Here is a 27255-nt window from a genome sequence, read left to right on the forward strand (position 1 = left end):
GCAGCTACTCGAGCATTTCAATAATTCTCTACTGATTTAGTGATGGAATAATGGAACCGTACATATAATCCAGAAAATGTCGAGTGAGAAGACACGAAAATGACGCACAAAAACAGGCCAAACAGGCTCGATTCACCCGAAATGGAGAAAACGTACTTTAGCCACGCGCCGCTACACGGGGCTAGCATAGAAAACGTGTCTACGGCTTTATAAATAAACCAAGTATTATTAAATTGACTTTCTTGGTGTTGTAACTTTCTTTGAGTGCAACAAAAAAACACAAAGGTAAAATGTCGTGTGATTTACGTTTTATTTAAAGCTATTTTAGTTTTAATTTTGCAGTAGATTGAAAATGATTGCGTATAATTTTACTGTCGGATCGGATAGATTTTAACGGCAATAAAAACGTCAGACGACACATACGTTTTAATACAACACACATCTCGTGCAGTATCATGTTCTGTTCAGAAGTGTTCATTTTACGTTTTACAACAATATTTTTAGTCGTTTTTTTGGTGGTATCAAAGGGAGTAAAACCGTCGTAGAAAATGTACATACTTATTTTACGATTTTTTAAGCATAAATAAATGTAATGTGCTTATTTAACATGAGTTTTCATTAGGTAAAAGCTTTTATAACATTTGGAGGATTTGTTATAAGCACGACTCATTGGGAAGATAAGAAAATGAACGATTTCGTGGTTCATCACGAGGCTGCGAGCGCTCAACAAGACAAATACACACAGTTAAATGACTTTAATTAGTAATCTTTATTTGAGTAGTGTTGACTTTTTGTGTGTTTCGCTGGAGTCGTTTGGCTCACGGTGAGACCGCGGCGACGATGAAACGTGAAAACGACCAAAGACGGTGAAAACGACGGGCTGCTTGGGGTTCAGAGTGAGCCCTCCTCCTCGCCGCGTCCACAATCAATCTCTGTCGAACGCGTGACCAAAAATAAAACACAAACGCTCAAAGTTAGAGCTCCGCCGTGAACAGGAACTCAACTCCCCGTTTCCCTTCCAAATACCAACGTCTACAAACACAAAGACGCAGCTAGCATCTGGTGCTAACTGCTAACTGGAACAATACATAACAACAGTGTCTAAAGTTTGATATTCACCACCCAAAAATCTTACAAAATGAAAACAACCGTGCAGTGGACACTACTCAGACGTCGACAGGTTTACATCGTTGGGATTTTGTCACGCCAACATTGAAAAACTTGGAAAAAAAAAATGAAAAAAAAAAAAGTTAGCCGTTTTTTAAAGTAAATAGAAATAAAGTAGACATAAAAAGTGGTCAAATCTACTCAAATAAAGTGTTCTGAATCCCAGATCATTGGAAGTACATGTAGTGCGCTGCTATAAGTGATCGGCAGCAGAGTTTAGTGACAGTCTGTGTCATTATGTACAAAAACACTCAGAGTGCGAAGTGGAGCGACAGTGTGGGCCGGCCGAACACGGGACATCATCGATACACCGGGTTTTACCGCCAAAATGTGGTCGAGCGCGTACGCCTCCAGAGAACGCAGAATACAGAAACAGAAATTCAGTGCATTTTAGTGGTTTGTTACATGGAAAGTGACAGCTGGAGTGGTTCTTTGGTGCAGATTCGCTGGAATTTGGCAAAATATGATCTTGTTTTCAAATACAAGTTGTCATCGAATCAATACAATGAGCAACAATATGGTATTATTCAATTGGGATATTTTGTAATAATAATAATTTAATTTAAAGATCCAGTTGCTTTTGTGCATCGATAATGTGCATGAACGGAAGCTCCACACGTAAACACATGAAAAACACATAATTGTACAAGTTCCTCGCAGGATTTCCCTGACCACAGCGGTCCACCACGTGCCCAGTCTCAAATCTCCACAGGTTAAGAGTTCATTCCACAGTGTAGTTCCTTGAGTGTCCACAGGTGGTGTCCGTGTGCACAGGGGTGCCTCAGGGGTCCGTCCTTGGCCCCTTGATGTCGGGGTCACTGGAGCATGATGTCTTTGAGGTTCTCCTGGAGGATGGTGTCTTTGACGGCGTGGAACACGAAGCGGATGTTCTCCGTGTCCACTGCGGTGGTGAAGTGGTGGAACAGCGGCTTCCCTCGGTTCCTCCTCTTCCGACTGAACGACTGGACCAAGAACGCCTAGAACGGGGAGCGAGAACCAAACGGAGAGCAGTTAGACTCGGGCGAAATGTGCACTTTCTTTGTCGTTTTAGCCTGATCTTTTATTCAAAAGTAAAACATCTCATTTTGAGATTTGGTTGCTCTGCTAAGATTAAAAAATATGTTAAAAAAAAAGTACATGTTTGGCTAACTTTGATGTTATCTTATTGTTATTTAACGAAACCCTGAGAGTTCATGACACTTTATGGTCTTTTGACCAGAAGACGAAGGCGTCATTTATGGAAAAAGCAACAGAATTCTGCCTTGATTAAGTGGAAATGGAATCGAACAATGATTAAACTTATATTTTGACATTGTGCCCCTTAAAGGCAAACGCGTGCTAATGCTAATGCTACCTCCCTCAAGCATTTTTAACTAGTTTCTTTGTGGTTTTAGCCCGATCCTTTATTCAAAAGTAAAACATCTCAATTTGACGTTTGGTTGCTCTGCTGAGATTAAAAAAAAAAAAAAAAGTTTAAAAAAAATGTCAAATAACTTTAAAGTTATCAATGTTATTTAATGAAACCCTTTATGGGCTTTTGACCAGAAGGAAAAGACATAATTTATGGAAAAAGCAACAGAAAAATGGAATAAAACATTTGCTAGAACAATAATGAAACTTAGATTTTGACATCGTGCCGCTTGCAGGCAAACGCGTGCTAATGCTAATGCCAATGCTAATCCACTCAAGCATCTTTTACATGTAACAAAGGCACGGCACACCTGCACGTCCTCCAGCCGGCGCGGGTCGCCCCTGAACTCTGGGAAGTTCTTGCTGATGTCGACGGTGCGGATCTTCTCCACCAGCAGGTCCGTCTTGTTGAGGAAGAGGATGATGGAGACGTTGAGGAAGAGCTTGTTGTTGACGATGGTCTCGAAGATGTTCATGCTCTCCACCAGCCGGTTGGTCCGCCGGTCCTCCATCAAGACCTGCGGAAAAAACATCGGGGTCACGCTCGAGTCACGGCGTCATGTGACGGATCGAACCGGAGACGCGCCTCGTCCGCCGACCACAAAGACGGCACTGTGAGGATGTCATGTGGAGCGTCTGGAGAACGTTGACATTTCATATTCACAAAAAAACGCAATTGGATCATCTGCAGAAGCATTTGCAAAAACTACGGCCATGAAAAGAGACGTATTACACAACGGCAGAAGCAGGAACCACTCGATTTTAACGTTTTATCGAGGGAAACCGCACAATAATGAGGATTTTACATTAAGTTTGTGCAGGTAGTGGTTAATCTACAATCTAAAGTCATGTTGTAGATAAGTATCTGTTCCTTTTAAAAACAGTGATGTATTTTGGATCATCACGCTCAATATATCGATTATAGCTTCAAACTATGTACGTTTTATATATCGCGTAATTGTGAAATTATCGAATTGGGAACCTTGATCGAACTGTGACTCCCTGCCCAACAAATATCCCAACAAAAATACTGTATTTTCTGGACTATAAGTCGCACCTTTTTTCATAGTTTTGGCCGGAGTGTGACTTATATTTATACTTTCATATTTACATACTTATGCTCCAGTGCAACTTTTTTTTCCCGTTATGTATTTTTTGGCTTATACTCCGGAAATTACGGTAAATATATGTTGCGATAACACCAAGATTCAGTTGTAAAAAACAAACAAAAAAACAGGAGATTATCTTAAAGGACAAATATGATGTAGTATGTGTTGTTTTATTTAATATAAATATAGAGCCATTATTTCAACGCGTTTCAAGCTGGCGGTTGTACTGATCGCGATTAGACGGGTTAAACTTACGAGTCTGGCATTGATTTATGGACTTAAGCGGAGAAGATTCTCAGAGCCGCGTCACAGATCGAGAAAAGGTCAGTTATCGATTGAGATTGAGTGTTTTTGACGCTCGGAGGAGAGAGGACCTTCTAACCAGGATTTATCAAACTAGCATGAATGAAGCTAAATGCTACTCCAGGTATGTTTTTGATGATGAATAATGATTAAAGCTCACAAAAATTAATCCAGCATAATATGTGTCCTTTAATAATTTCCTTATTAAAGCTGATTTTCTCAAAAAAAACAGAACTAGTTCATTTCAAACTCAAGAGCTGTCCACGTGTATCACTCACTAAACTACAGCATTACCAGCATCCGAAAGACTCACCGCAACGAGATTTTAAGCACTTTTCACAACTCTGATGCCAAAACGTCACGGTAAAGCTAACAAACATTAGCATGCTAACAATGCACTTCCTGTTTCGTGAAAAAAATACAACTCTTTATAATTAGAAGCAGAGAATGGTCTCACTTTCACCTGAACAGATGAATTAACAGTATATTTGTACTGTGGCAAAACGGATTTATTACAGGCAAAAAATAATGGTGTACCGGCCCTTTAAGTCCAAAACTAGCTTTGATTTTTTTGTTTTTGTGTTTTTAGATGAAGCCATTTTTTACAGTGATATCAATATTGCAGTACTTAACAGTCATATTGCAAAAAAAACACATAAATAAAGCTCCAAAGTCTCCATTACCTGATCGTATTCGGAGGACGAGACCATGAAGAGAATGGACGTGATGCCGTCAAAACACTGGAACCACTTCTGCCTCTGCGACCTCTGACCCCCCACGTCCACCATCTTGAAGGGGATCTTCTTGATGAAGAAGTCGTGCTCCACGATGCCCTTGGTGGCTTTCCTCGCGAACAGAATGTCCTGCTTGCTGGGAATGTAGTTCTGAAAGGAGGACGGAACCGAGGCGTAAAGGACACGCGACAGGAAGTGATGACATCATGTGACATCATGTGACTGTTCATGGATGTTGGATATCTAAATCATTGCATCCCCAATATGGAGAAATACTCTACTAAATATATTAAAAACAAATGGGAAAGAGAAGGTAATCTTGTTTTGACGGATGAAGAGTGGGAACATGTGTTTACGTCCCAGTGGAGGAAAAGAAAATCACACGTTTGGAGGGAATTTAGCTGGAAAAATGTGTCGTGTTCTTCCATAACATCGTGTCAAAGTGCTCAATATTCACAAGGAAATTAAAACTGTCGACATCAGGAGGAACTGTCGACATGGCCGTCCTGAACTTTAGAACTATGAACTTGGTTCTCAAAGCTCCTGCCGTGGACACAGTAAACAGATACCTTTGGAATGTATGTATGTATGAATGCGGCAGGAAAACAGGCCGTCACAAATGGCTGTCACAAACATCAGAGCAGACTCAGACAAATGGAAAAACTGGCATTTTTACCGACTCTGGACTCAATGGGACTCTTATTTGAATTATTCTGTGTTATAACTGTGTTTCTTTTATTGATTGTCTATTTGTAATTGTATTTTTATTTCACTCTCTGGTCCTGTTTTGTGTCTGTTCTGTGTTTTATGTTTTGAACCTTTACAAAAATAAAAACGGGAATAAATGAAAGAAAAGAAAAAGATTGGGAAAGCACTGCAAACTGTTCCAGTGTTGGTATTCCACTTGACTAGAACTTTATTTGGGCCCCAAAACGCTACCATGGACACAATAAATGGATACCTTTGGACTTTATCCTAATATGACGTTATGTTGAAATCAAATATTGATAATGATCGCACAAGATAAAATGTATGTGGAAATCGAGCTAAAAAATGAGCAATGTTTAGCAAAAGTCTAAAAAAAAAAAAAAAAGGCTAAAATACTGAAACGTACCAGTTCGTTATCCAAAATCTCGTCTTTAGTCAAACTCACCGTTTTCACCATCATAATCTTTGATAAATAAATGACTAAATAAAAAAAGGATCTCACCAGCTGTCCAATCCGGTCTAGGCTGTCCAGGAAGTACTTGACGGATTCACTCTGCACAAAACACAAAACATCAAACACTTTAGATTCTGTAACATCGGACGGAACATTTAAAGTGCCTATGACAGGTTTTTACGATTCTCTAAATCTGACTTTATTTGGTGTATTTGTACCTGTTGTACATATAAATTATAGCTTTACAGGTATTTGTGGGGAAAATGCTGAACAATCTGTAGAAAATGACAGGAAGTGACATCACACCAGGGACACTCATTCCAGTCAAAGTTTATGCATACATCACACAAAATAAAGTACTTTTTTTGACTCTCTAAACATTAATCCAACAAAATAAAGTCACTCTCATACGTTTCATTTGTTAAATTAAAAATAGTGTGACATTAGATGAGTTTTAGCCCAGTGTTTCCTGGGTAATTTCCTAGTGTGATGTAATCAATTACAAACAGGAAGTGAAATTATAAACATACAAAATGTGCTATTCTGGACATTAAAAAAAAAAAAAAACTCTTTTTTTAGTAAACCTCAAAATATATTTATCTTAAAAATGGGTCAAGCACAACAGGGCTGCAACTAACGATCATTCTGCTAATTGATTAGTCGAGGGTTATTCAGATCACAATATAATCCAAAGAACCAAAAAATAATAATCGTGACAATTTTGGAAGCAAAATTAAGTATTTTCTGTTCAATATACAGCCCAAAAATAGACCTAAATAAATAAATAAATATATTATTTTAATGTGGCTGACTTTATTTTGTCGGTTTAAGTTGGTCACAAACTTGAGGAACAGTCACATGTCAGAGCACGAAAACGAAGGAAAAGTAAAGATTTCACTGTTGTTCTGTCACAAAGTCTCGATAATCGTGAAGAATCATTAAATTGCAATGTTTTTTCTCACAATAATCATAACAAAAATGTGATATCGTGAGGTCCCAGATCGATACTAAAAATAAATCGCATAAAAAGAACAAAATTGAACCTTTCCTGAATAGTTTTAGAAAGAGTGTTTTAGTTTCATATTCCGCAATAATCTAATGAGTTTTTGTTGCTGACACTGTGTTTTGGCCGTTTTCTCAATCACACGTGGTTTTGAATGACCTTTGCTCACTAAAGTAAAGACTTGTTGTCTGTCGTGTGCTTTTCCTCTTCATGCAGCAGCTTTATAAAATGATTCAATTCCACACGCTCAACATTCACTCTCCTGATGTTGGCAAACTCCCGTAGACATCCAGTCTGCCGCCAATTTAGCCCCCCCCTGCCCTTTTTTTGTCCAAAATTCTGAATATATTTATCTTAACTGCATTTTAGTTTGAGTTGCCCGACCTGTAGGGGGCGCTTTAACACATGTCTTCATCCAAAGTCCAAAGCGACATGTTTTTATTGACAGAATTAGCTTGTGACGTCTCCATTGTAAAAAAATCCCAAGCGTATTATCAGCCGACTTGTGCTGAAGCTCTAAAAACACACGTAGCTTCCACTAAACCGTGTACTTTCCCGTCTTTAACCTTGGGCCGGACAAAAGCCGCACGTCGACACAACTTCATTTTTTAAAAGCATTTTTTTCTTTTTTTACTGGACAAAAATGGGACTTTTCAAATCTCTGCTGGTTCAGGATAAAAGCTGAGCGAGTCTTTCCTCCCGAGCGCGACAGGAAACAGCTGTGAAGAATGGCGGGCGGGGCCAGCGAGTCGGGGCGGGGCCAGCGAGTCGGGGACCGCCGCTGAGAAATGTGGAGCCAAAGGAAGAACGCGGCTTTGAACTGTCCAGAGAGACGCTTCTAATGCTTAATAAAGGCTTTAATCAGGCTTTTTGGCACATTATTTTCATATATATACAACTTATAAGCCTGAAACCATATTGTAATTAAATATATAAGTTCCACGATTAAACAACTATTAGTGAACATCTAGATATAGACCAGAACGTCATGGTTATTAGCAATTTCTGAACAATCTTGTGATAAAATGATGATATATCTTTGCTCGCAATTATACAAAATGTACCAAGAATGATTATTGTCATCTCTATTTATTTGGATTAACGTTAATATCGTCTATAGTCCAGTCTTTACATAAAATACTGCTCGTGTTTGGGGGGAAAGGCGCTCGTGGAATGAACACGTTTGCGTCGCGCTGATGTTCCAGAATTTGACTGTAAATATGAGTGAAGTTGAAGGGCGTGTGGCAGGTTTGTACGATGTTCTAATTCTGACTTTATTTTGAGTGTTTATACCTGTTGTGCATATGCATTCTACTTTTACACCAACCGAGCAGGTATTTGTGGAGAAAACGCTGAAAAATCTGTAGAAAATGACAGGAAGTGACATCACACCAGGGACACTCATTCCAGTCAAAGTTTATGCAGAATTTACACAAACTTTTTTGACTCTCTAAACTTTAAATAAACAAAATAAAGTCGCTCTCATTTATTTTTATTTGTCAAATTGAAAATGACATTAGATGAGTTTTGGCCCAGTGTTTGCTGGGTAATTTCCTACTGTGATGTCATCAATCACAAACAGGAAGTGAAATTATAAACCTAAAATATGTTATTCTGTGATAAATATATTTAGAATTTTCATATCATAAAAATGTTCAATGAGTGGAATGACCTGTAGGGGGCGCTTTAAGTTATTCTTTCTTTATTAACCTTTACTTAATCAGGTGAGACCACATAGAGAGTGAGACCTCTTTTCTTGACCTGAAGATGCAAATCTCACAGTATTATCACAATATTCATGTCACGGTACGACATTTACTGCAGTACTGTTATGTATGTATGTGGAGAGGCGAGCAGAAGAGTACAAATGATACTTTTGAACCTTTTAAAATGCCTTGACAAGACTTTTTTCATGTACTTCATGTTATCACCTTAAATGCCTTTATAAATAATGTTTTTTGTTGCAGTTTGAACAGAAAACACAAGTTTGAATTGAGCGTTCTGCGCCGTGACAGTAGAACTAGAATGAGTCATCGTGTCACAGACGGCGCTTAAAGGTTTGGCACTAAAGAGAAGACGACACCTTTATCTCGACTTCAAATCTAAGAGCGATAAGACTGCTGCAATCCAAAGTGTCCTGTGTGTTCTGTAAGACCCAGGACCAGCTCTGGGCTTCAGGGTTTGAGCGACAGGTCCAAACGTAATCATTATTATACTTTTGTGAAAAACAACTTTTCTGGAAAACTTTGAACATGTGAAGAGCGACGAGAGAAACACAAACGTCCTTGTGCTTGTTGCAGAACTGATTTGTTTCTAAAATGATTTGTCTTTTGCTACAAAGGCGCGTCGCGATAACAGAAATATTAATATTGTATCATTGTCACATCGACTCGTTTAAAAAGGTTGAGAACATCATTTAATCAGCTTTTAATCGTCTCATTGAGCGAACAAACAAATATCAAGTTTGTCGCTCATTTCCACCTGTCGGTAGCCGCGACCTGATGACCTCACGACCTCACGACTTCGCGGCTGTAACGCCGGCCACACCCCTCGCACGAAGCCCGCGCTGTGATTGGTGCAGACGGAGCGGGGGGGGGGAAGGGCGGCGGGACGGGGGGGAATTCCCGCATTACAAGACCGAAGTGAGCGCCGCACAGTGCTATACGCCGCTGCTCAGCGGGGACAAAAGGCACCGAGGTATCCTGGGTAATGTGTAGAGGAGCGTGCGCGCCGAGGGCGGAGCTGCGGCGGCGTCTGTGTGCGAGTAAGGCGGCAGGAATGCGGGTATTGTAGAGAGAAGATTAGACCCTTTATGACGGCTAAGACCTCTATAGTGTCATTGTGAACCCTGTCTGCAAAAGGACAGGTGTGTGTGTGTGTGAGAGTGTGTGTGAGAGTGTGTGTGACAGTGTATGTGTGAGAGTGTGTGTGTGAGAGTGTGTGTGTGAGAGTGTGTGTGTGAGAGTGTGTGTGTGTGTGTGTGTGTGAGAGTGTGTGTGACAGTGTATGTGTGAGAGTGTGTGTGTGAGAGTGTGTGTGTGAGAGTGTGTGTGTGAGAGTGTGTGTGTGTGTGTGTGTGAGACAGTGTATGTGTGAGAGTGTGTGTGTGAGAGTGTGTGTGTGAGAGTGTGTGTGTGAGAGTGTGTGTGTGTGTGACAGTGTGTGTGTGTGTGACAGTGTATGTGTGAGAGTGTGTGTGTGAGAGTGTGTGTGTGAGAGTGTGTGTGTGTGTGTGTGTGTGTGAGACAGTGTATGTGTGAGAGTGTGTGTGTGAGAGTGTGTGTGTGAGAGTGTGTGTGTGTGTGACAGTGTGTGTGTGTGTGACAGTGTATGTGTGAGAGTGTGTGTGTGAGAGTGTGTGTGTGAGAGTGTGTGTGTGAGAGTGTGTGTGTGTGTGACAGTGTATGTGTGAGAGTGTGTGTGTGAGAGTGTGTGTGTGAGAGTGTGTGTGTGTGTGTGTGAGTGTGTGTGTGACAGTGTATGTGTGAGAGTGTGTGTGTGAGAGTGTGTGTGAGAGTGTGTGTGACAGTGTATGTGTGAGAGTGTGTGTGTGAGAGTGTGTGTGTGAGAGTGTGTGTGTGAGAGTGTGTGTGTGAGAGTGTGTGTGTGTGTGTGTGACAGTGTATGTGTGAGAGTGTGTGTGTGAGAGTGTGTGTGTGAGAGTGTGTGTGTGTGTGTGTGACAGTGTATGTGTGAGAGTGTGTGTGTGAGAGTGTGTGTGTGTGTGTGTGACAGTGTATGTGTGAGAGTGTGTGTGTGAGAGTGTGTGTGTGAGAGTGTGTGTGTGAGAGTGTGTGTGTGTGTGTGTGTGTGAGAGTGTGTGTGACAGTGTATGTGTGAGAGTGTGTGTGTGAGAGTGTGTGTGTGAGAGTGTGTGTGTGTGTGTGTGTGACAGTGTATGTGTGAGAGTGTGTGTGTGAGAGTGTGTGTGTGAGAGTGTGTGTGTGCGTGAGAGTGTGTGTGTGTCTGTGTCTGTGTGTGCGTGAGAGTGTGTGTGTGTGTGTGTCTGTGTGTATGTGTCTGTGTGTGCGTGGGAGTGTGTGTGTGTGTGCATGTGTGTGAGTGTGTGTAGGTGTGTGTGTGTGCGTGTGTCTGTAAGAGTGTGTGTGTGTGTGTGCGCGGGTGTATGTGTGCGTGCTTGAGAGTGTATGTGTGTGTGTGTATGTGTGTGTGTGTGTGTATGTGTGTGTGTAAGACTGACCACTGAGCCACAGATTACACTCAACATCCACATGGAAATAATTGAAAGATAATAATTGGGGTGATTTTAATGTGCATGTTCAGAGTCGCCCAAATCGTGCCGCTCGGTGGTCGAGCAGTTAAGGCAGCAGCGCATATTCCACTGCGTTCGACTCCCACCTTTGGCATTTTGCTGTGTGTCCCGCCGCCCCTCATCCTCATCTCATGCTAAAACGGTCCCGTCTGATAAAGCGCACGGGCAGCCTCAAAACAAGCGATTCCAGCCGCACAAAAGAAAGAAGTTTTCAAATCAAAAGTTAGCTGAACGACGGCCAATGAGATGCATATATTTCTAAAAGCATATTTTACATCATTGCAGCTTTAAAACGTAATTTAACACCTTTTTTTAGTCATTACTTGAACCTATTAATGAAAAGCAGACCTGAAAATGACAAAGCAGCACCTGTTTTATTACTTAGAAATGCAGCTCAAGAGCAAGCATTAAAAACATAATCTGTGATTGTCGAAATGTATAACTTTCAAAAAAAAAAAGAAAAGAAAAGAAAAAAGGAACTCAAGGTCGCTATAAAAAAACATCACATCATTTTGAGATGTAGGAGTGTTTTGTGAGTATAACCTGTCTTTTTACAGATAAACACATTGTTTACTTGTGGTTTCCTGTGCAGGCTTTTAGATAGAGACCCGTCTTCCCGTATTTTGGACGGTGTATTTTAAAATGTGGACGGACATTTTCGAGTGCAGGGACGGACATTTTATGAATAAATCTTAGACAAAAAAGGGAATATTATCATTAAATCGGGCCAGGAAGCGTTTGACAATAGTCCGCCATGACAGCGTACTGTTTACAAGTGAAGATGTGCATGCTGCGTGCTGATTGGCTGCCGAGCCGTGGTCCGGAGAATCCCAAAGCTACTCGTTTTTTGCCTAGTCGGCCCCCGAACTGTTTTCAAATCCTATATAAAAGCCTGTTCCTGTATAAATATTTGTAACTGAGGGATCTACTGTGTGATCGACTACAGCCCTTTTTATTCTTTAACCCAATGATGATATTCAGAAAGTTTCTGCAACCAAATCAGAAATGTGTTAAATTGTGCCTGTAAACGTCTTGGTTGAGGTTCACGTATCACACTCCACGTAAACTCAACCACACGACATGCAGTAACATGGCGTTCTGCCCTTACAGTGCTAGCATGAGCGCTAACTAACCATTATTATGTCCGTAATTGATTTGTTAATCCTAGCGAGACGTGACTATTCTTTCACTTAATTGTTTGGACTGTGAAAGGCAAATTAGAACAAGATTTTTACAATATTTGACCAAGATGAAGCTAAAAAAAAGTAAAAGTTTCTTGTATAATTTTGGGGTAAATACTGCTTTGTGTCTTCTTTCAGCAGGCAGCGTGTTTTGGAGCTTGTGTAGAGTTCAGAAAATTATTACCGTATTTTCTTGACTATAAATCGCACCGGAGTATAAGTCGCACCAGCCAAAAAATGTATAATAAAGAAAAAAAAACATATATAAGTTGCACTGGAGAATGGAATGTGGTTGCAAGTGTAAAAATAACAAATAATATCACATATAAGTAACTATGAAAAAAGTTGCGATTTATATTCCGGAAAATACGGTACCTGATCATTAATTTAGTTGATAATTATTTCACTAATTGATTTCAACCCAGTATGTTTGTTTGGCTGTTTGTTTTGTTGTTTTTAACGTAGGCTAAAAAAGGTAAGATTGGACAAAACTGGGACTGAACCAGAACTAAACCAGGATTAAACCAGGATTAGACCAGGAACAAACCAAATCTACACCAGGACTAAACTTGGCTCAAACCTGAACCAAGTGTGAACGCAGTAAAAGAGCTTGTGTAGCTTAAAAACGATTAAAAACCACCAACATGTCGGCGTTACCCGTCATTCGTCCTAAAAACGCTCCCGCCGTGAGAACAGGCCGCGCATTAAGAGCGTGTGCACATTTTCAGAAGCCGCTCTGGATTCTCCAGACACAGATAAGGGTCCACTTATCCCCGGAGCACGTGAGCGAAGGTCATTGAAGGATTTGTGGCGTTTTGAACAGGAATCATGTGGTTATCATGATCCCACGCGCATGTGGTCGGAATCGGGTTTTTAACATTCCGTTCGATGTGTCGTCGTTACGCACCGAGCGCACAAAGACGCAACTACATATTGGCAAAAGGATTTGTTCAAGTAATCCCTGAACCTTTCCACATATTGTCATGTCACAATTACAATCTTACATAAATTAAGTAAATGGGACTTCCGGTTTTAGAGAGTGCACTTTTATTTTGAAGAGCTACTTCCTGTATAGAGTTTTGGCGGAATTAGCATGACAGAAGAAGACGCTAAAAAAGGGAGAAAAAGAACAAGTTATCACGGAGCTAAATCGACACAGTTTTCTGTATTAGCTGCACCTCTGAAGAGGCACAAGGTACGTTTTACGTTGTATTAAAGCATAAATGTTGTATTTTGTGTAATCAAAGCTCATGTTATTTTAGTTTGGTGCTAAACACAGTTCATTGATGTGTATTTATTACGATGTCATATTAAGCTAACTTTTCTGTTGTTTTGCTAAGGTGTGGCATGGCATTTAGCATTTACGCACTGTCTTTTAGTGTTTCCCAGCTCTTACGGTGTATTTGCAAGATTTACTGCCATTAAATCTAAAAATCATCAGTAAAGTGTCAACCTTCATTCGGGGGGGGGATTGTTGTAGCTAAAGAACAACACGAGACAAATGTGAAGTGGAGGGAGGATTAAACATCAGTTCCAGGTTAAAGTGCAGCAGGCAAAGAGCAGACGGACTGTTTTCCCCGAGTGTTTCCAGTCGCTGTCAGAAGAAGATGATTGTCGAGAGATTAAACGTCGACTTGATGATTCAATAGAGTCCGGTCCCGTCTGTAATCTAATCTCGCATAAACGCAGCTGTTCCCGTGAAGGCCGTGAACGATGGTGGTTGTGCAACTCCGAGCGTGCAGCAAGCGCCGTCTGTTTACGAAATCCGAGCCGAGCCAAAGCCCGGACTGGACCGCTATCGGATCGGGAAACAAAACGTAGATATTTTAGCACAAATGTCTATTCTAAGAAGACTTCATGATTTGTAATGACCTGACATGACCACGCCCCCCCCCCCTGGCCTGTACAAAGGCTGGGTGAGGAGGCAGGACCACGTTTCTGATAAAAATACAAATAAAACTCTCAAATAAACCTACAAGTTTGCAGCTTGTTCTGGTGAAAGAGCCTTTTTTTAGAGCTTTTCTCAATGATGTGACGAGGCGACGCTGAAGTCCACAGATCTACACGCAGAGAAGTGCTCCTCTGTGTTTTTAAAGTGCATATCATGAATTCAGAATGCAAAAGCGCGGTAAAAGCGAGTACTTTTAAAGCCCGGATGACCCTCCGAACCCGGCTCTCGAGACTCTCCTCTAGCCCCGGTCTCCACTCGTCCCGACTGGTCTTTGCGATTGCCCCGCCCCCCTCTCCCCCTCCAGTTCTTTCGGCGTCTGGAAGGATCCTCGAGTGTTTATCCTCCCATCGGCGCGTTATCTGGGTGCGGTGGGAACGTCGCCGGGGCCCGCTGGTAAACAAGGGCCGCTGCTGCGCGTGTCACGTGCTCCGCTCAAGAGTTTGTTTTCCTCGCTCTCCCAGTCCGGTTGTTTGGCCCCGGAGTCCCATCCCCCGCCCGGGCCCCGTCTCTCTCCCTCTGCCTCTCTCCGTGGCGACGGTCCAGCCCGGCAGTGGGAAAGATCTCTGTGGTCTGGGATCCCGGGAGCCTGCAATCTGAAGGCTCGAAGTCAGCACTTTCATTTGTGTAGGAGTTGAGCAGGGAAAGGCTCTGCAAGGTCTTTGTTTTCTGACCGATTTGGACGAGCAAAACTGGACATTGAAAGTAGAAGAGTGCCAAAGTATTGAATTATTTTGTCGATCCGTAGCATGTTGAAATCGCGGGGGCCGAGAAGGTTCAAGAAGGTTCTGGGTTCTGACTCCTGGGCAAGATCAAAATCGTTTCGAGAACTTCTGTGCCATGTAGGACTGAGTATTGCCAAGTACCTCACAATACAATACATATCGCGATACACCGTCTACGATACGTGTCCAGATACAACCTTTTCACAATGTCCTTCATATCAGAAGACAATGGTCCTATGATTAAGTCACATGTTCAGCCTTGATGCAGCAGTCAAAGGTTAAAAAGTGTATAATAATGACTTAAAAGTATCATGATAAGCACCTCTGTATCGATAATCGTGTTACCAAGAAGTCCGTCATGATATACATCACACTATACTGTAAATATTGAGTACAAGCCTAGAGCCACTCCCCTTTTAGTCTACTATCGATGCCCAGTACATTGTCTTCAGTCGACCACAGCCCTCCACGATTAAACGTCAGGTAAACTCTCCTGCTATGAGCTGGAGATGGGTTACCGGGCGCCCAGTCAAATGCTGAGAATGCTAATTTTCCTCACGAGAGATGAATAATATCATAAAATTGTATCACGGGCTACTGAATTGATACATCACTGTGTTTTATTTTTGTTGGAATTCACACATAAAATAGAAAAATAGGGAATTATTGAACAGAAAGTGCAGTTTATGGTTAAAGAAAGAAAAACTGTTGTGAAAATGCATGATATGGTATCGTGCAAACTGTACTGTGCATCGTATCAGATTCAAAGCCTTTCTTGAAAACCTAAAATATTATTTAAAGACGATGCATAAACTCCAAAATCCAAAGAAAGCTTGAAACTGATTTACATGAATAAACATCATCCCCAGAAACAGATATAAACAGATAAAAAACACAAGACTTCAAAGATAGTTAGTCTACAAAAAATATATGCCAGTATGAGGACAATAACATTTCACTTTAAACTAACCCAGTGTCTAATAAAGAGCGGGAAAGCATGTGATTTGATGCTGGTTCAGATCCAGATATGGCCCAGTGGACTGCCAGGAAGAAGCCAGAGCCGGTCATCACTTTCAGTAAGTCTCTTATCAGACGGACGGGATTGTTTACAACAGGCTCGCTCTGAAAACTTAGAGCACTGTTTTGCAGCGTGCCGCTCGCCACAATCAATACTCCGCTGTTGGACTCAAGTACGTCGGCTGTTTTGTTTACCGTTAGCAGATGTGAGCTAAAGGTTACGCCTCAGCCAAGTGCACACTGTAGAAGGAGATGAGACTCTGTAACAGTCACAACGAACCGTCATCTGCGTATTCATCACTCTGGGTTATCTTTGTCCTTCTTTACTGCAGGCTTAAATAAATGCAAAATCAATTGACAAAATAATCATTCGCTGCAGCTCTAATTAACACCGTATTACTATAAGTTGCACCTTTTTTCATAGTTTTGGCCGGGGTGCGACTTATACTCCAGAGTGACTTATATGCAAAATGATTTGTTATTTTCACACTGACAACCACAAGACGCAGAAGAAGAATCTGCACTTCCTCTTCCTCTGGAGTTTGTGGAGTTGTTTAGAAGTGACACAGAGGAAGAAGAATTCAGTGGATTTAGTGATTTGGGGTAAAACTGATGCTTTGCTAAACTTGTTAGCATGTTCTTTATGCTATAGTTATCTGAATAACTGTTCATATGTTACGTTAACATACCAGACACTTACCACAGTTCTGTCTGTGCCTCATGTAGCTGAAGGTGTTAGCGTTAGCATACGTCATGTAGCTGAATGTGTTAGCGTTAGCATACGTACACCTATTCACCATGTTCTCTCATCTGTTATTATTTTAAACTGCATTTCAAGTTCTTGAAATGTATTTTATCAAATACATTTCCCCCAGTGCGACTTATATATGTTTTTTTTAATGTATTTTTTTGGCTGGTGTGACGTATCCTCTGGAAAATACGGTAAACTATTTCAGATTTTTATCAATAATGCACTTTATTTGTAAAAAATCTTAATCTTGAAGTCTTAGGTCATCATATTTCAACCTTTATTTGTACGAAAATGTATAAAAAGTCTCAATCTGCAATAGAAATTATTGTTTGACTCGTCGACTAAGCTAAAAAAATAATCGCTGTCTAGTAACGTACTAAAGCAAGTGTTAGTTGAAGCCCGACTCAAGTGCGTGGCGCCTCTGCTCTGTCCCGTGCGGCTCGCAGACTTTATCAGCCCGATAGTCCCCCCTGCATTCGCTCTGGAGGGCCTCGTATCTGCGCACGTCACAGATGCACGACCGGGGCCAGGGGCCGGGGGCCAGGGGTCAGGTTTAAACTCTACACAGACTCCCACTGCCGTCTCACTTCCTCCAGCGGCCAAACGAAACAGCTGCCTCAGCCAATGCGGAGAGGGAAACAGCGCTGCGGCTAATGCTAACGGACTTGAGGCTTAAACCAAAGCAAACGTCCGCTGACCGCTTTGCCTCGCGGCCCAAAACGGTCAGGCCTAAAACAAACACTTCAACAGTGAATCAGCAGATGTTTACAGAGCGACCACAGCAGCTCCTGGAGGACGGTGTTTAGATTTAGGCGAGACATTCAGCATGTAAACACAGTGACGGGCACAGGAAATCATGACTTTTATTGGTGGATTAGAACTGTAACTTATTGCATATCATACGTTGATATGATATGATGAAAAAAAAGAGTAATGCCACTTTTTCGTTCAGCTTGTTGTAGACCAATGGTTCCCAAAGTGGGGGTCGCGAGATGATTTCAAGATGTAATTTTATATAATGACATTGTATTTAATCTTTTTAAACTGAAGACAGTGAGTTTTGGTGAAACTGGGTCAGATGACACAATAATCTACACAAATAAATACAATTAAACCTAATATCAAATGGTTTTGAAACTTTAAATCTTCACAGACGTTCTTTTAATTAAGCTGTGGGGGTCCCAGAGTCGTTTCATGGTTATTCTGGGGGTCTTAGCCAGAAAAGTTTGGGAACCCCTGCAGTAGAGTATAGGGGCAAAAATCATGCTCTGGGGGGCTACCATGGAAACACTGGTTATGGATTGGTTTATCTTGACCCGAATCTCCTTCTGACCACCGATTGACAATATTATCACAGAATCTGAGTTCCCGTTCAGAAATTACGCCGAGATTTGCTTTGATTGAATGGATTACCGCGTGTGTCGCTCTACGTTAGCGCGACACGCCGAGCAATACATCGCTTCCAGTATTGGCATCGGCTGATTTTCACCGATATTTGGTGCCGATATTGTTTGGCAGTGCCCTTGATTGTCCCCGGCATCAGATTTGAACAGACTAGTGAGTAAAAACGGAGATAGCAGCAATTAGCGGCACCACGCTGTTCACGCCACCGCCAAGTTAGCGCACGACCATATATTTTATATCCCGGATAATTACATTCCGTTATGATTTTTGCTATAGATGTGGAGCGAGCCAAATATCGGACATCGTATCGGACGACCTAAGGCAGTCATCAGATACGAGAGTGAAACGGCGGACTCACCAGCTGGAACTCGGAGCGGCGGCTGTAGGCCTCCTGGATCCCGGTGTCGGCCCACAGCGCGTTCAGGGCCATCACGTACAGCTGGAACTCGCCGGGCTCCACCCCCGTGATGCCCGCTCGGCCTTCCCACGACATCACCAGCATGCCCTGCTTCTCATTCTCGCACCTCTGCCAACTGATGCCCAGCTTGTCCCGGGCGTCCACCAGCACCCGCATGCCCTGGGGGGACGAGAGGGGGGGGGGGGGAGCAGGAATGTTAGCATACGCAGGAATGTTAGCATACGCTTCAGGTTTCACACTTCATGTTTTGCCATAACAAAGTCTTCTGGAATCTTTGGGATTTGGGTTTGGAGAAAACAGCTACAATTTCAAACTCGATCTTGTGGAGGATTTTGTGGGAAAACATTGATGGTCTTTTTTCAATACCAATATATATATTTTACAACAACATGTAGGTATGTAGCGATACGCAAATCTCACAGTACAATATTACCACCATAATACAAATGGATAACCCAACACTAAGCAAAATCAAAAACTTATTCAAACCTATTTAAACACGTATCGATTTGGGCTGTCGCTGTTAAACAAATTTCCATTGCGGTGGTTTGTGGTGTGGCCCAAAGGTTCATAAATAAATTGAAGTTGTACTATACTTATAATAGCAACAAACTATGACAGCAGGAATAATTAATGTGTACATTAATTACCAATATTATGCAAAAAAGGCATCTTGGATAGCGCTAAAATTATTATCTATCCTTATTATAACACAAATATGCAAACAGCCTGGCATTATTCTCTTTTGTTTTCCACACATACGACACCGATGCACAGCATATACTTTTACTTCACGTTCACGTTCATGGAGGATTATGGCAGAACGCAGGAGAGTATTTCTTATTTATTTTGGCTGAACTTTCACCGACTCCGTTTAGCTGCATCTTCTCCCTGGACATTAGCCGCGCCACATTTACTTGTGATTTACACGTTTACTTGGGCCGAGGAGGAGGATTAAACAGCCAAGTGTTGACCGTGTTCATTTTGGCTTCAAGGTGTATTTACGCACAGCACGCAGACTGTGTGTTTTTGAGTGGATATAAGGGCAACTCTGGACCTTCAGACTTCTTTATCTGTGAGCTGATACTCCGGGCTTTGTTTGGGTCAGTGCAGGTTCAACATGGTGCCGTTCGTGCAGAAGGATCAGTCGTGAACACCTGCGCGGTTACGCAAGTTGGCACCAAAACTCGAGCCGAGTCTGATGGTCGAAACACGGGGAAAGCGTTCTTAAAACGGCAGATGGTGTGAACACATAGTCCATCATTAAACAGGTCAATTACGCCTGGCATGTACCGCGGTCACTTGAGCCCTTTTGCGGCTTTAGTGATCACATGGCAACAGCCCTAGCAACAGCCCTAGCATCGATACGGAAAAGAGTCACATCGGACCTTTCATGAATATTTCTGGTATGGTCTGGATTCATGTCAGAACGATTCTTATCATCATTGCGGTATCAACATTCTATCAAGCCTTTTCTTTAGTGTTGAAATTGAGTTTCAAATGTTTGTATTGTGACAAACCAAAGTGAATTAAAGGCGGTATGGACGATTTTTCGGCGATTTGTGAACGCACGGGGGAGTGCACATGCCACTCCCCCGTGTGGACCGATACAACACACACGTGAGTTTGTTTATTAGCGCAACGGAGCGCATCGCATCGCTCGTCTCCCGTAGATTTCTGTCCACTTCTGCGTCAGCTCGAACTGTCTTTCTCCGTCTTCATTTTGCCCCGTACACTGAGGGAACTATATTATGATAGATCCATGCGCTTAGGCACGCGGAAACGTGGGGACGAGCCTGACGCGGCTGCAGGTGAGCGGTAGGTGCGTTTTATGATTGATGCGTGGCAGGACAAATGATTTATCCACGCCACGAGGAAATATGATACAAAATTTGCTGAAAAAAATCGTCCATACCACCTTTAAAATTAAGTACAGGATAAAGGGACAGACTTTTAGATTAGGATTTGAAAACACCCCGTCCAAATAATTTTGTCCAGGGGCACAGGGGCCGACTAGGCGAAAAAACGAGTAGCTTCGGCATTCTCCAGACCACGACTCGGCAGCCAATCAGAGCCAAGCACACAAATTTCGTCGACCAATCAGCGCGCACTTGTAAACAGTAATTGGACTATTGTCAAACGCTTCCCGGCCCGATTTAATGATAATATTCCCTTTTTTTCTAAGATTTATGAATAAAATGGCCGTCCCTGCACTCGAAAATGCCCGTCCACATTTTAAAATACCCCGTCCAAAATACGGGAAGACGGGTCTCTGTCTAAAAGCCTGTGTAGGTGAAAAAAAGGCTCAAAGATTTTGTTATCTTCTTAGAAATTACTCCAGTCTTTGTGTCATTCCCAGTTTGTCCTTCGGTCTGCGCCCGTTACAGATGAACGTGTATTCCACAGACTACACGTAAAGTATAACTGGTATTTGAGGTACATCTTTAGCGTAGCGTGTTAGCCGACACCACAGACTGCCGCGAGCTCTTGTAAACACTCGGGAGCTTTGGCGCGAGGCTTATGGGCCCGTTTGAAGGGAATCATGTGCAGTCATCTCTCTAGGAGGTCGGATTCTCCCCGATTAGACAAACCGACACCGCGCGCAGCCGTCTGCCTAAAACTTTATCATCTCTCGTCATCAACGCTTCACATCTGCTGGAAGCGACTTTTTACGCGTTCACTTTTGCCATTTCTTGAACATTTTGCGCAGTTTTTTGCCCCGGGAACACTGATCAAACAACCGTGAAAGAACACAAAGATAAAAACAGAAGTTGCTAATCAAAGCCACTCGGGGGGGGGGTTTGGCACGTTTGTCTTTGTGATACGCCCGAGCTGCTCAGCAAACACACGTGAACGAGACACTTCGCGTGTCAGCGTTCCTTTGTGCGTCGCTCACATTCTCTATAAACACACAAGCATTAGTAAGTTAATACACAAAGTAGGAAGTGTAAGCACAGACTCTGACTCACAACAAATCACAGCACTTTTTACGCAACATGTGTCACCGAGTCCTCTTCCTGATCCACAGCGTTGTCATCTGTTTGTCTTCCTTTATGCCTCGTGGCCTATTTTATATTATTATTGTTATCTTTTTTATCTGATAGCTTATCGTTATGACTCATTCATCGTTTTATTGTTTTATGTTGCACTGAATCACCAAGACAAGTTCCTATGTTTGTGATTTTGTTTATTGACAATAAACCTATTCCGATTCTGATAGTTGTCATGGCATCAGCCGCCGTCAGTAAACATCCAAACGCATTTACGGCTCGACGAGTTTGCGCAAATTGAAATGGCGATTTACTATAACGCGTCGTATCCCTGCGCGGCGAGTCGCACTTTGCCTCGCATCGTGGAGGTTCTGGGTCCGAGTTATACATTTTCTCATTTCCTGTTCATGTCGGTTAATCTGCTTGCGTTTTATTCACCGACTCTAGCTTTCCGTTGGTTGAAATTGACAATCTCTGACTGGCGTACACTCCCCAAGTCTGAGCTGGTTTCGACACGATGCTTTTGTTTCCTCCCCTCGACTCTGGACCGACAGAACTTCGGGGTCCGTACGTGGGTACTTGGGTGGTCATTTGACTTGGCATTCAACTGCGGTCGTTTTACTGGGCGTTCTACTGCGGTCGCCCACTGCTTCCGACACGCATTGCAAGGACGGTTCTAGAACTATCTCCTATACCAATTTCGCTCTTAACTTGTAAAAGGCTAAAACTGGGGCTAACTTCATTTAATGCACCCCGCGGATACATCCGGCGGGAGTCATCGTCGACCGACCTCGGCCTTGAAGACGCGAAAAGCCGGCTGTTAAAATAATGAAGTCAATTCTAGTTTTATTGGAAGTCTCAAAATCTTCACCATTTGACTTTGCTCGAAACGCTATTTTTGTTTTACGCTCTCAGTCGCTTCCGTTGTTGTTAACGATCGGGCAAAGTGACCGGCGGGTTTTTAGCACCGAACGTCCTTCCTGTTGCAATCAGCCACACGCTGGGACTCGAGAGCGCTATGTGGGGGAAACTTCCCGCCAATTGAGGGGGCGACAAACAAGGTTAAAAAAAGGGAACAGTCTGAGCTGGTTTGATTGCTCACCAAGTCTCCTGAACGACACATGTTTGGACGTCGGGAAACAGGTCGGAACCGGAGGAATTGTAATGGATTTCGACGACGTGAACGAAAGCGAATGAAGGATTTCACGATCACTACATCGTGAAGGATGTTGTGACGTTCCCGGCTTGTGGTTGTGGCTCTGACTAGTGCATGAAAACAAGCTGCAGTAAGAATACGCAAGATATCTCGTAAAAGTATTTGATTTGACCTTGGACTGTGTTTTTTGGTATATCTTCTACTTATGAACAAGTGATTGAAGTGAAGGAGGTTGGAATTTGACATTTGGTGCCAGTAATGTTCGTTTGAGACCTTGGGAAAGGAAATAATATTTACTTTGATGAGGACTACAAGGTTAATCTTGCCAATGATATTATGACCTCAAAATCCCAAATCTGAAGTGAACATTTTACATTTTACGCAGAACGGCCTTGTAGGACTGGGCGATACGGCGATACAAACCAAATCGTGATATCATCTTTTATTTGAGCCAAACCGTCGTATCGTGAGTCTCCATTTAACGCAGCCGTCTGCTCAAAAACAACCCCTTGTCCCACCCACTCCTCCCATTGGTCGGCCTCCGTAAGTGAGTGACAACTGGATGTAACCAATCACAGTGAAGAGTGACCTTTCGGGAGAAGCGGATGACGTTATTTACTTCTTAACAGCAAGGGAAAAATACCAAGTCTAGATGAATCGTGATAAAATTAAAATTGTGACTTGGCTCAAAGGAAGAGTTGTTTTTTTTGACATTTTAATCAACCCTACGGCCACGATACCATCTCGAAACCGCCCAATCTCCTTAGAAAACCCCCCGAAAACTCACCTGACAACTCATTTTGTTGCTTGATTTTGTGTGTTTTTAACTTTGCGTCCGTCCTGGAACAGTTAAATAAGTCCCATTGTGCTTTTGTCTGCTACACACAGCTCTTTGGGACATTTTAAATCGCTTTTAAATATTGATCTCACAACGTGTCGGCTTTCTCCCGGGTTGAAAACCGTGTTGCGCCGTTTAAGTAAAGACAAGAAAATTGCAGAAGGAAGTAAGTAAAGGACAGCGGGTGAAGACGGGAGAATAAACATGACTCACATGTGCACGAATACGACTTCAAGTGGTTCAATGAGAAGAAGAAAACAATCTTAATATGGTAAACAGCCCCTGAAACTCCATTTTGAATAATTGGTCTGCTTTAAGCCTCAAGGTGTTGTGTATTATTAACATAAACACACAAATAATAATCCTATTGTTCCAACACTCTTTGTTGAATTACACTAGATTCCATAGCTTTATTATCATTATTATCATTAACAATCGTATTATTTAGATGAATAATATCTTCATTTGTGTGTTTTTCCTGTTGCAGTGATTGTTACGGTTTATTAGGATTTCTACTGCTTTTGACGGTCATTTAAATCTAACGTTCTAATAAAATTTATTTCAATTTTTTCATACAAATGTGTCTTTCTTTGTACCGTTTGTCGTTTATGTTGATTTATGTTGCTTAACCTTATATGGCATTATTGAAACTGTGGTGAACTGTGGTCGTTTTTAAATGTGCTGCAGAAAAGGTTTGACTTGAATAACTCGACTCGGCTCGTTTCAGTTTATCCGCTTTATTTTCCGGACTATACGTTTTTTTCCCCATAGTTTTGGCCGAGGTGCGACTCATACTTATATTTATACTTATATACTTATACTCCGGAGCGACTTATGTGATATTATTTGTTATTTTCACACTGCGTTTCATACTGCAGTGCAACTTATGTTTTTTTCTTCTCTATTAAGCATTTTTTGGCTGGTGCGACTTATAGTCCAGAAAATACGGTAAGTAGACAAACTAACAGTTGGTCCGATCGTTACAGTTTTAAATTCACGTTTTAAGTGTCCGGCTTGAAACAATGCAGTTAGTTCAAATTCCACGTTTCTCTTGCGGCGCACATATATTCTAAAGGCTGTGTTATTGTGCTGTTGTGTGTTGTGTAGTCTGGTAGAGGCTGTGTGTTGTGTAGTCTGGTAAAGGCTGAGTGTTGTGTAGTCTGGTAGAGGCTGTGTGTTGTGTAGTCTGGTAGAGGTTGTGTAGTCTGGTAGAGGCTGAGTGTTGTGTAGTCTGGTAGAGGCTGTGTGTTGTGTAGTCTGGTAGAGGTTGTGTAGTCTGGTAGAGGCTGAGTGTTGTGTAGTCTGGTAGAGGCTGTGTGTTGTGTAGTCTGGTAGAGGTTGTGTAGTCTGGTAGAGGCTGTGTGTTGTGTGTAGTCTAGTAGAGGCTGTGTGTTGTGTGCTGTATGCAGAGCAGCCTTATCGTCCCAGCTTTGGGCACTGGGCCAGATGTGCTCATCCCTCAGGAATAGTCTGGTATTGTGTGTATTGTGTGTATTGTGTGCTGGTGAAGGAGGCCCAGCCACGGCACAAAACAAAGACACACCAAACACTTCAGGACAAAAATATGCCCTTTGTCAACAAGCAGCTCTGTGCAGTGGGTACAAATGTCTGAGCCCGAGAAACGGGATCAATGTGAAGGACTGTTTTAAATTGAAATGATTAAAAAGAAAGCAAATGTCAAACTCGACTTTGAAACAAAGGAATAGACTGAATGTCGATTTTGATACTATTTTACAGTAGACTTTTCAGCAGAATAATAGTACTTTCTTTATATTATCACATAGTCCTATACTAGTCCTCATAAAGCCGTTCAGGAAAGGTCAAAATTTGTCATTAATATTGTCTTTTTTTTTTTTTTTAAGGATCCTTCCTGTCTCAAATGAGTATCTAGTTTATGCTAGTTTTAGTATCGATTAGTCTTTGAATTTTGACAATCCAAACTATTTATAATTTACTGTTTTATTTGGGTTAGTAAACACATGACAATAAACAATTATAAAGTATTACCAGGCCAATTATATGGCAATAAAAGTCTGATTCCAGATAACAATTACGATGATCAAACCACAGTCATTTATTCAGAGTAATTGTTGAGCTGAACCTCCCAGTTACACATATAAACCAGAATTAAACACATGGAAGCTGAAACCCACACAACAGTTTGAGAACCATTACGCCTACACACGTTGGTCGAACGTAATAAACAGCAGCCATCAAAGAAGTAAGCTCAAATCATCAAAGCACTTTAAGTCAAGTCATTTTCAAAGAGTGAAATAAGAAGGAAGTGGGTGTTTACATCTATCTCAGACGTTCCAAGCGCTCACAGACACTTTGTATTGGACCACTCTCCAACAGCCAATCAGCTCTCATCCCAACGCCGCAGTTTGCAAAAGATGAAACGTTTAATACTCAAGACGAAGACGGCGTGTGGAGCTCTGTTCATACAACAAAAGTTATTACTGGCGAGAAGAGATGTTAAGTACTTCAGCTTTGAGTTGACATGAGAACATCTCTGGTGACCAATGAGGCACCTGTCCAGTCCAAAACAGATCACAACAAGTCATCAACAAGTGATTAAAAACCAGTGCTCAACTTAGCCACCAAATATTCAAACCGTTTACCATGTGAAACGAGCTATTTTAATGATGGCGACTTTGATTTTCTTCAGTTAGGACTAAACCCCAAACGAAGGCTATAACACGGCCTATAACTTATGATAAAGCATGTAATAAATACAAAAAATAAGAAAAGAAAAGCAAGAACATACTTCACAATAAATAATGAAACTGTTTACCAGGTGAGACAAGCCATTTTAAAGATGGCTACTTTGATTTTCCTATAAGGCCTATAATTTATGATGAAGCATGCGAGAAAAAAAAAAAGAATAATTAAAAAAACAACAACAAAAAAACAATAATACATGACTGAAAATGAGTGGGTGAAAGTAATATAATCCCCCCTCATTCCTCAATGTTCAATAAATTACATTTTATTTATACTTAACAAAAAAAATATTTGCAATCTATACATGTTATTTTTTTTTAATACATTACTAGACGTTCCACTGTCACTCACACTTATAACAAGGCCTGTAACTTATGATAAAGCATGTAATAAAAATAAATAATATAATCATTAAAAAAAAGACTACCTTCAGTTTCCTTAGAATTTGATTAAAACAAAAAACTAAATGAACATTAAATTCATTATATTTATTCTCCGTTTCACCCCTTGTCCATCACTAGCAGCCCCACGGTCCCTCAGACTTACCTTGAGCACATTCTCATAAATAGTGTCCCGGAAATCCAGCATCGCCTTTCGGTCAAACTCGTGTCCGTTTATGATGCGCATTTGCTTGAGGAACGTGGACTTTCCGCTCTCGCCGGCCCCGAGCAGCAGGATCTTGACGAGCCGGCGCACGGCCCTCCTCTCCCGGGCGAGCATGGCGTCGATCTCCCGGCTCCTCCGCTTCGCCTCGCGCTCCCGCTTCGCCGCGTCCTTCTCCCGGTCGCGCTCCCGCCGGCTCCGCTCCTTGTTGCCGCCCGCTCCCGGCTCTTGGCTCGCCTCGGCCGGGAGCAGGCAGCGGCTCAGACTGCGGACGACTCCCGACATGACGAGGCGAGGAAGACGGGGAAGGAAGAGAACAAACTCGGGGGTGGGGGAAAA

At 42.0% G+C, this 27255-nt stretch overlaps 1 protein-coding gene across 2 annotated transcripts; it reads right to left on the bottom strand.

The window, feature by feature from the left end:
• Positions 1–747: 747 nt before the first annotated feature.
• gna12a (guanine nucleotide binding protein (G protein) alpha 12a) lies at positions 748–27255 on the bottom strand. Of its 2 annotated transcripts, XM_072462721.1 has the most exons (6): positions 26860–27249; positions 18546–18764; positions 5934–5984; positions 4673–4873; positions 2889–3095; positions 762–2144 (listed from the first exon to the last, which is right to left on the bottom strand). In XM_072462721.1, the coding sequence occupies exons 1-6, from the start codon at positions 27199–27201 to the stop codon at positions 1983–1985; spliced, it is 1182 nt and encodes a 393-aa protein (XP_072318822.1). In that variant the 5' UTR covers positions 27202–27249; the 3' UTR covers positions 762–1982. The 2 variants fall into 2 exon arrangements, with proteins under 2 accessions (XP_072318823.1, XP_072318822.1); XM_072462722.1 differs by lacking the exon at positions 18546–18764 and having other exon boundaries at positions 748–2144; positions 26860–27255.

Source organism: Eucyclogobius newberryi, unplaced genomic scaffold (genome assembly GCF_026437365.1).
Source record: "Eucyclogobius newberryi isolate DKJ021-1_F unplaced genomic scaffold, fEucNew1.0.hap1 SCAF_4, whole genome shotgun sequence".
Lineage (NCBI taxonomy): Eukaryota > Metazoa > Chordata > Actinopteri > Gobiiformes > Gobiidae > Eucyclogobius > Eucyclogobius newberryi.

Excerpts from the sequence above, each read along its gene's own strand:
- gna12a (XM_072462721.1), bottom strand. The coding sequence starts at position 27,201 with ATGTCGGGAGTCGTCCGCAGTCTGAGCCGCTGCCTGCTCCCGGCCGAG. Across the intron at positions 18,765-26,859 it reads TTTATGAGAATGTGCTCAAG|GGCATGCGGGTGCTGGTGGA; the intron begins GTAAGTCTGAGG and ends TCGTCCCCCCAG. Across the intron at positions 5,985-18,545 it reads GCCGCTCCGAGTTCCAGCTG|AGTGAATCCGTCAAGTACTT; the intron begins GTGAGTCCGCCG and ends TGTTTTGTGCAG.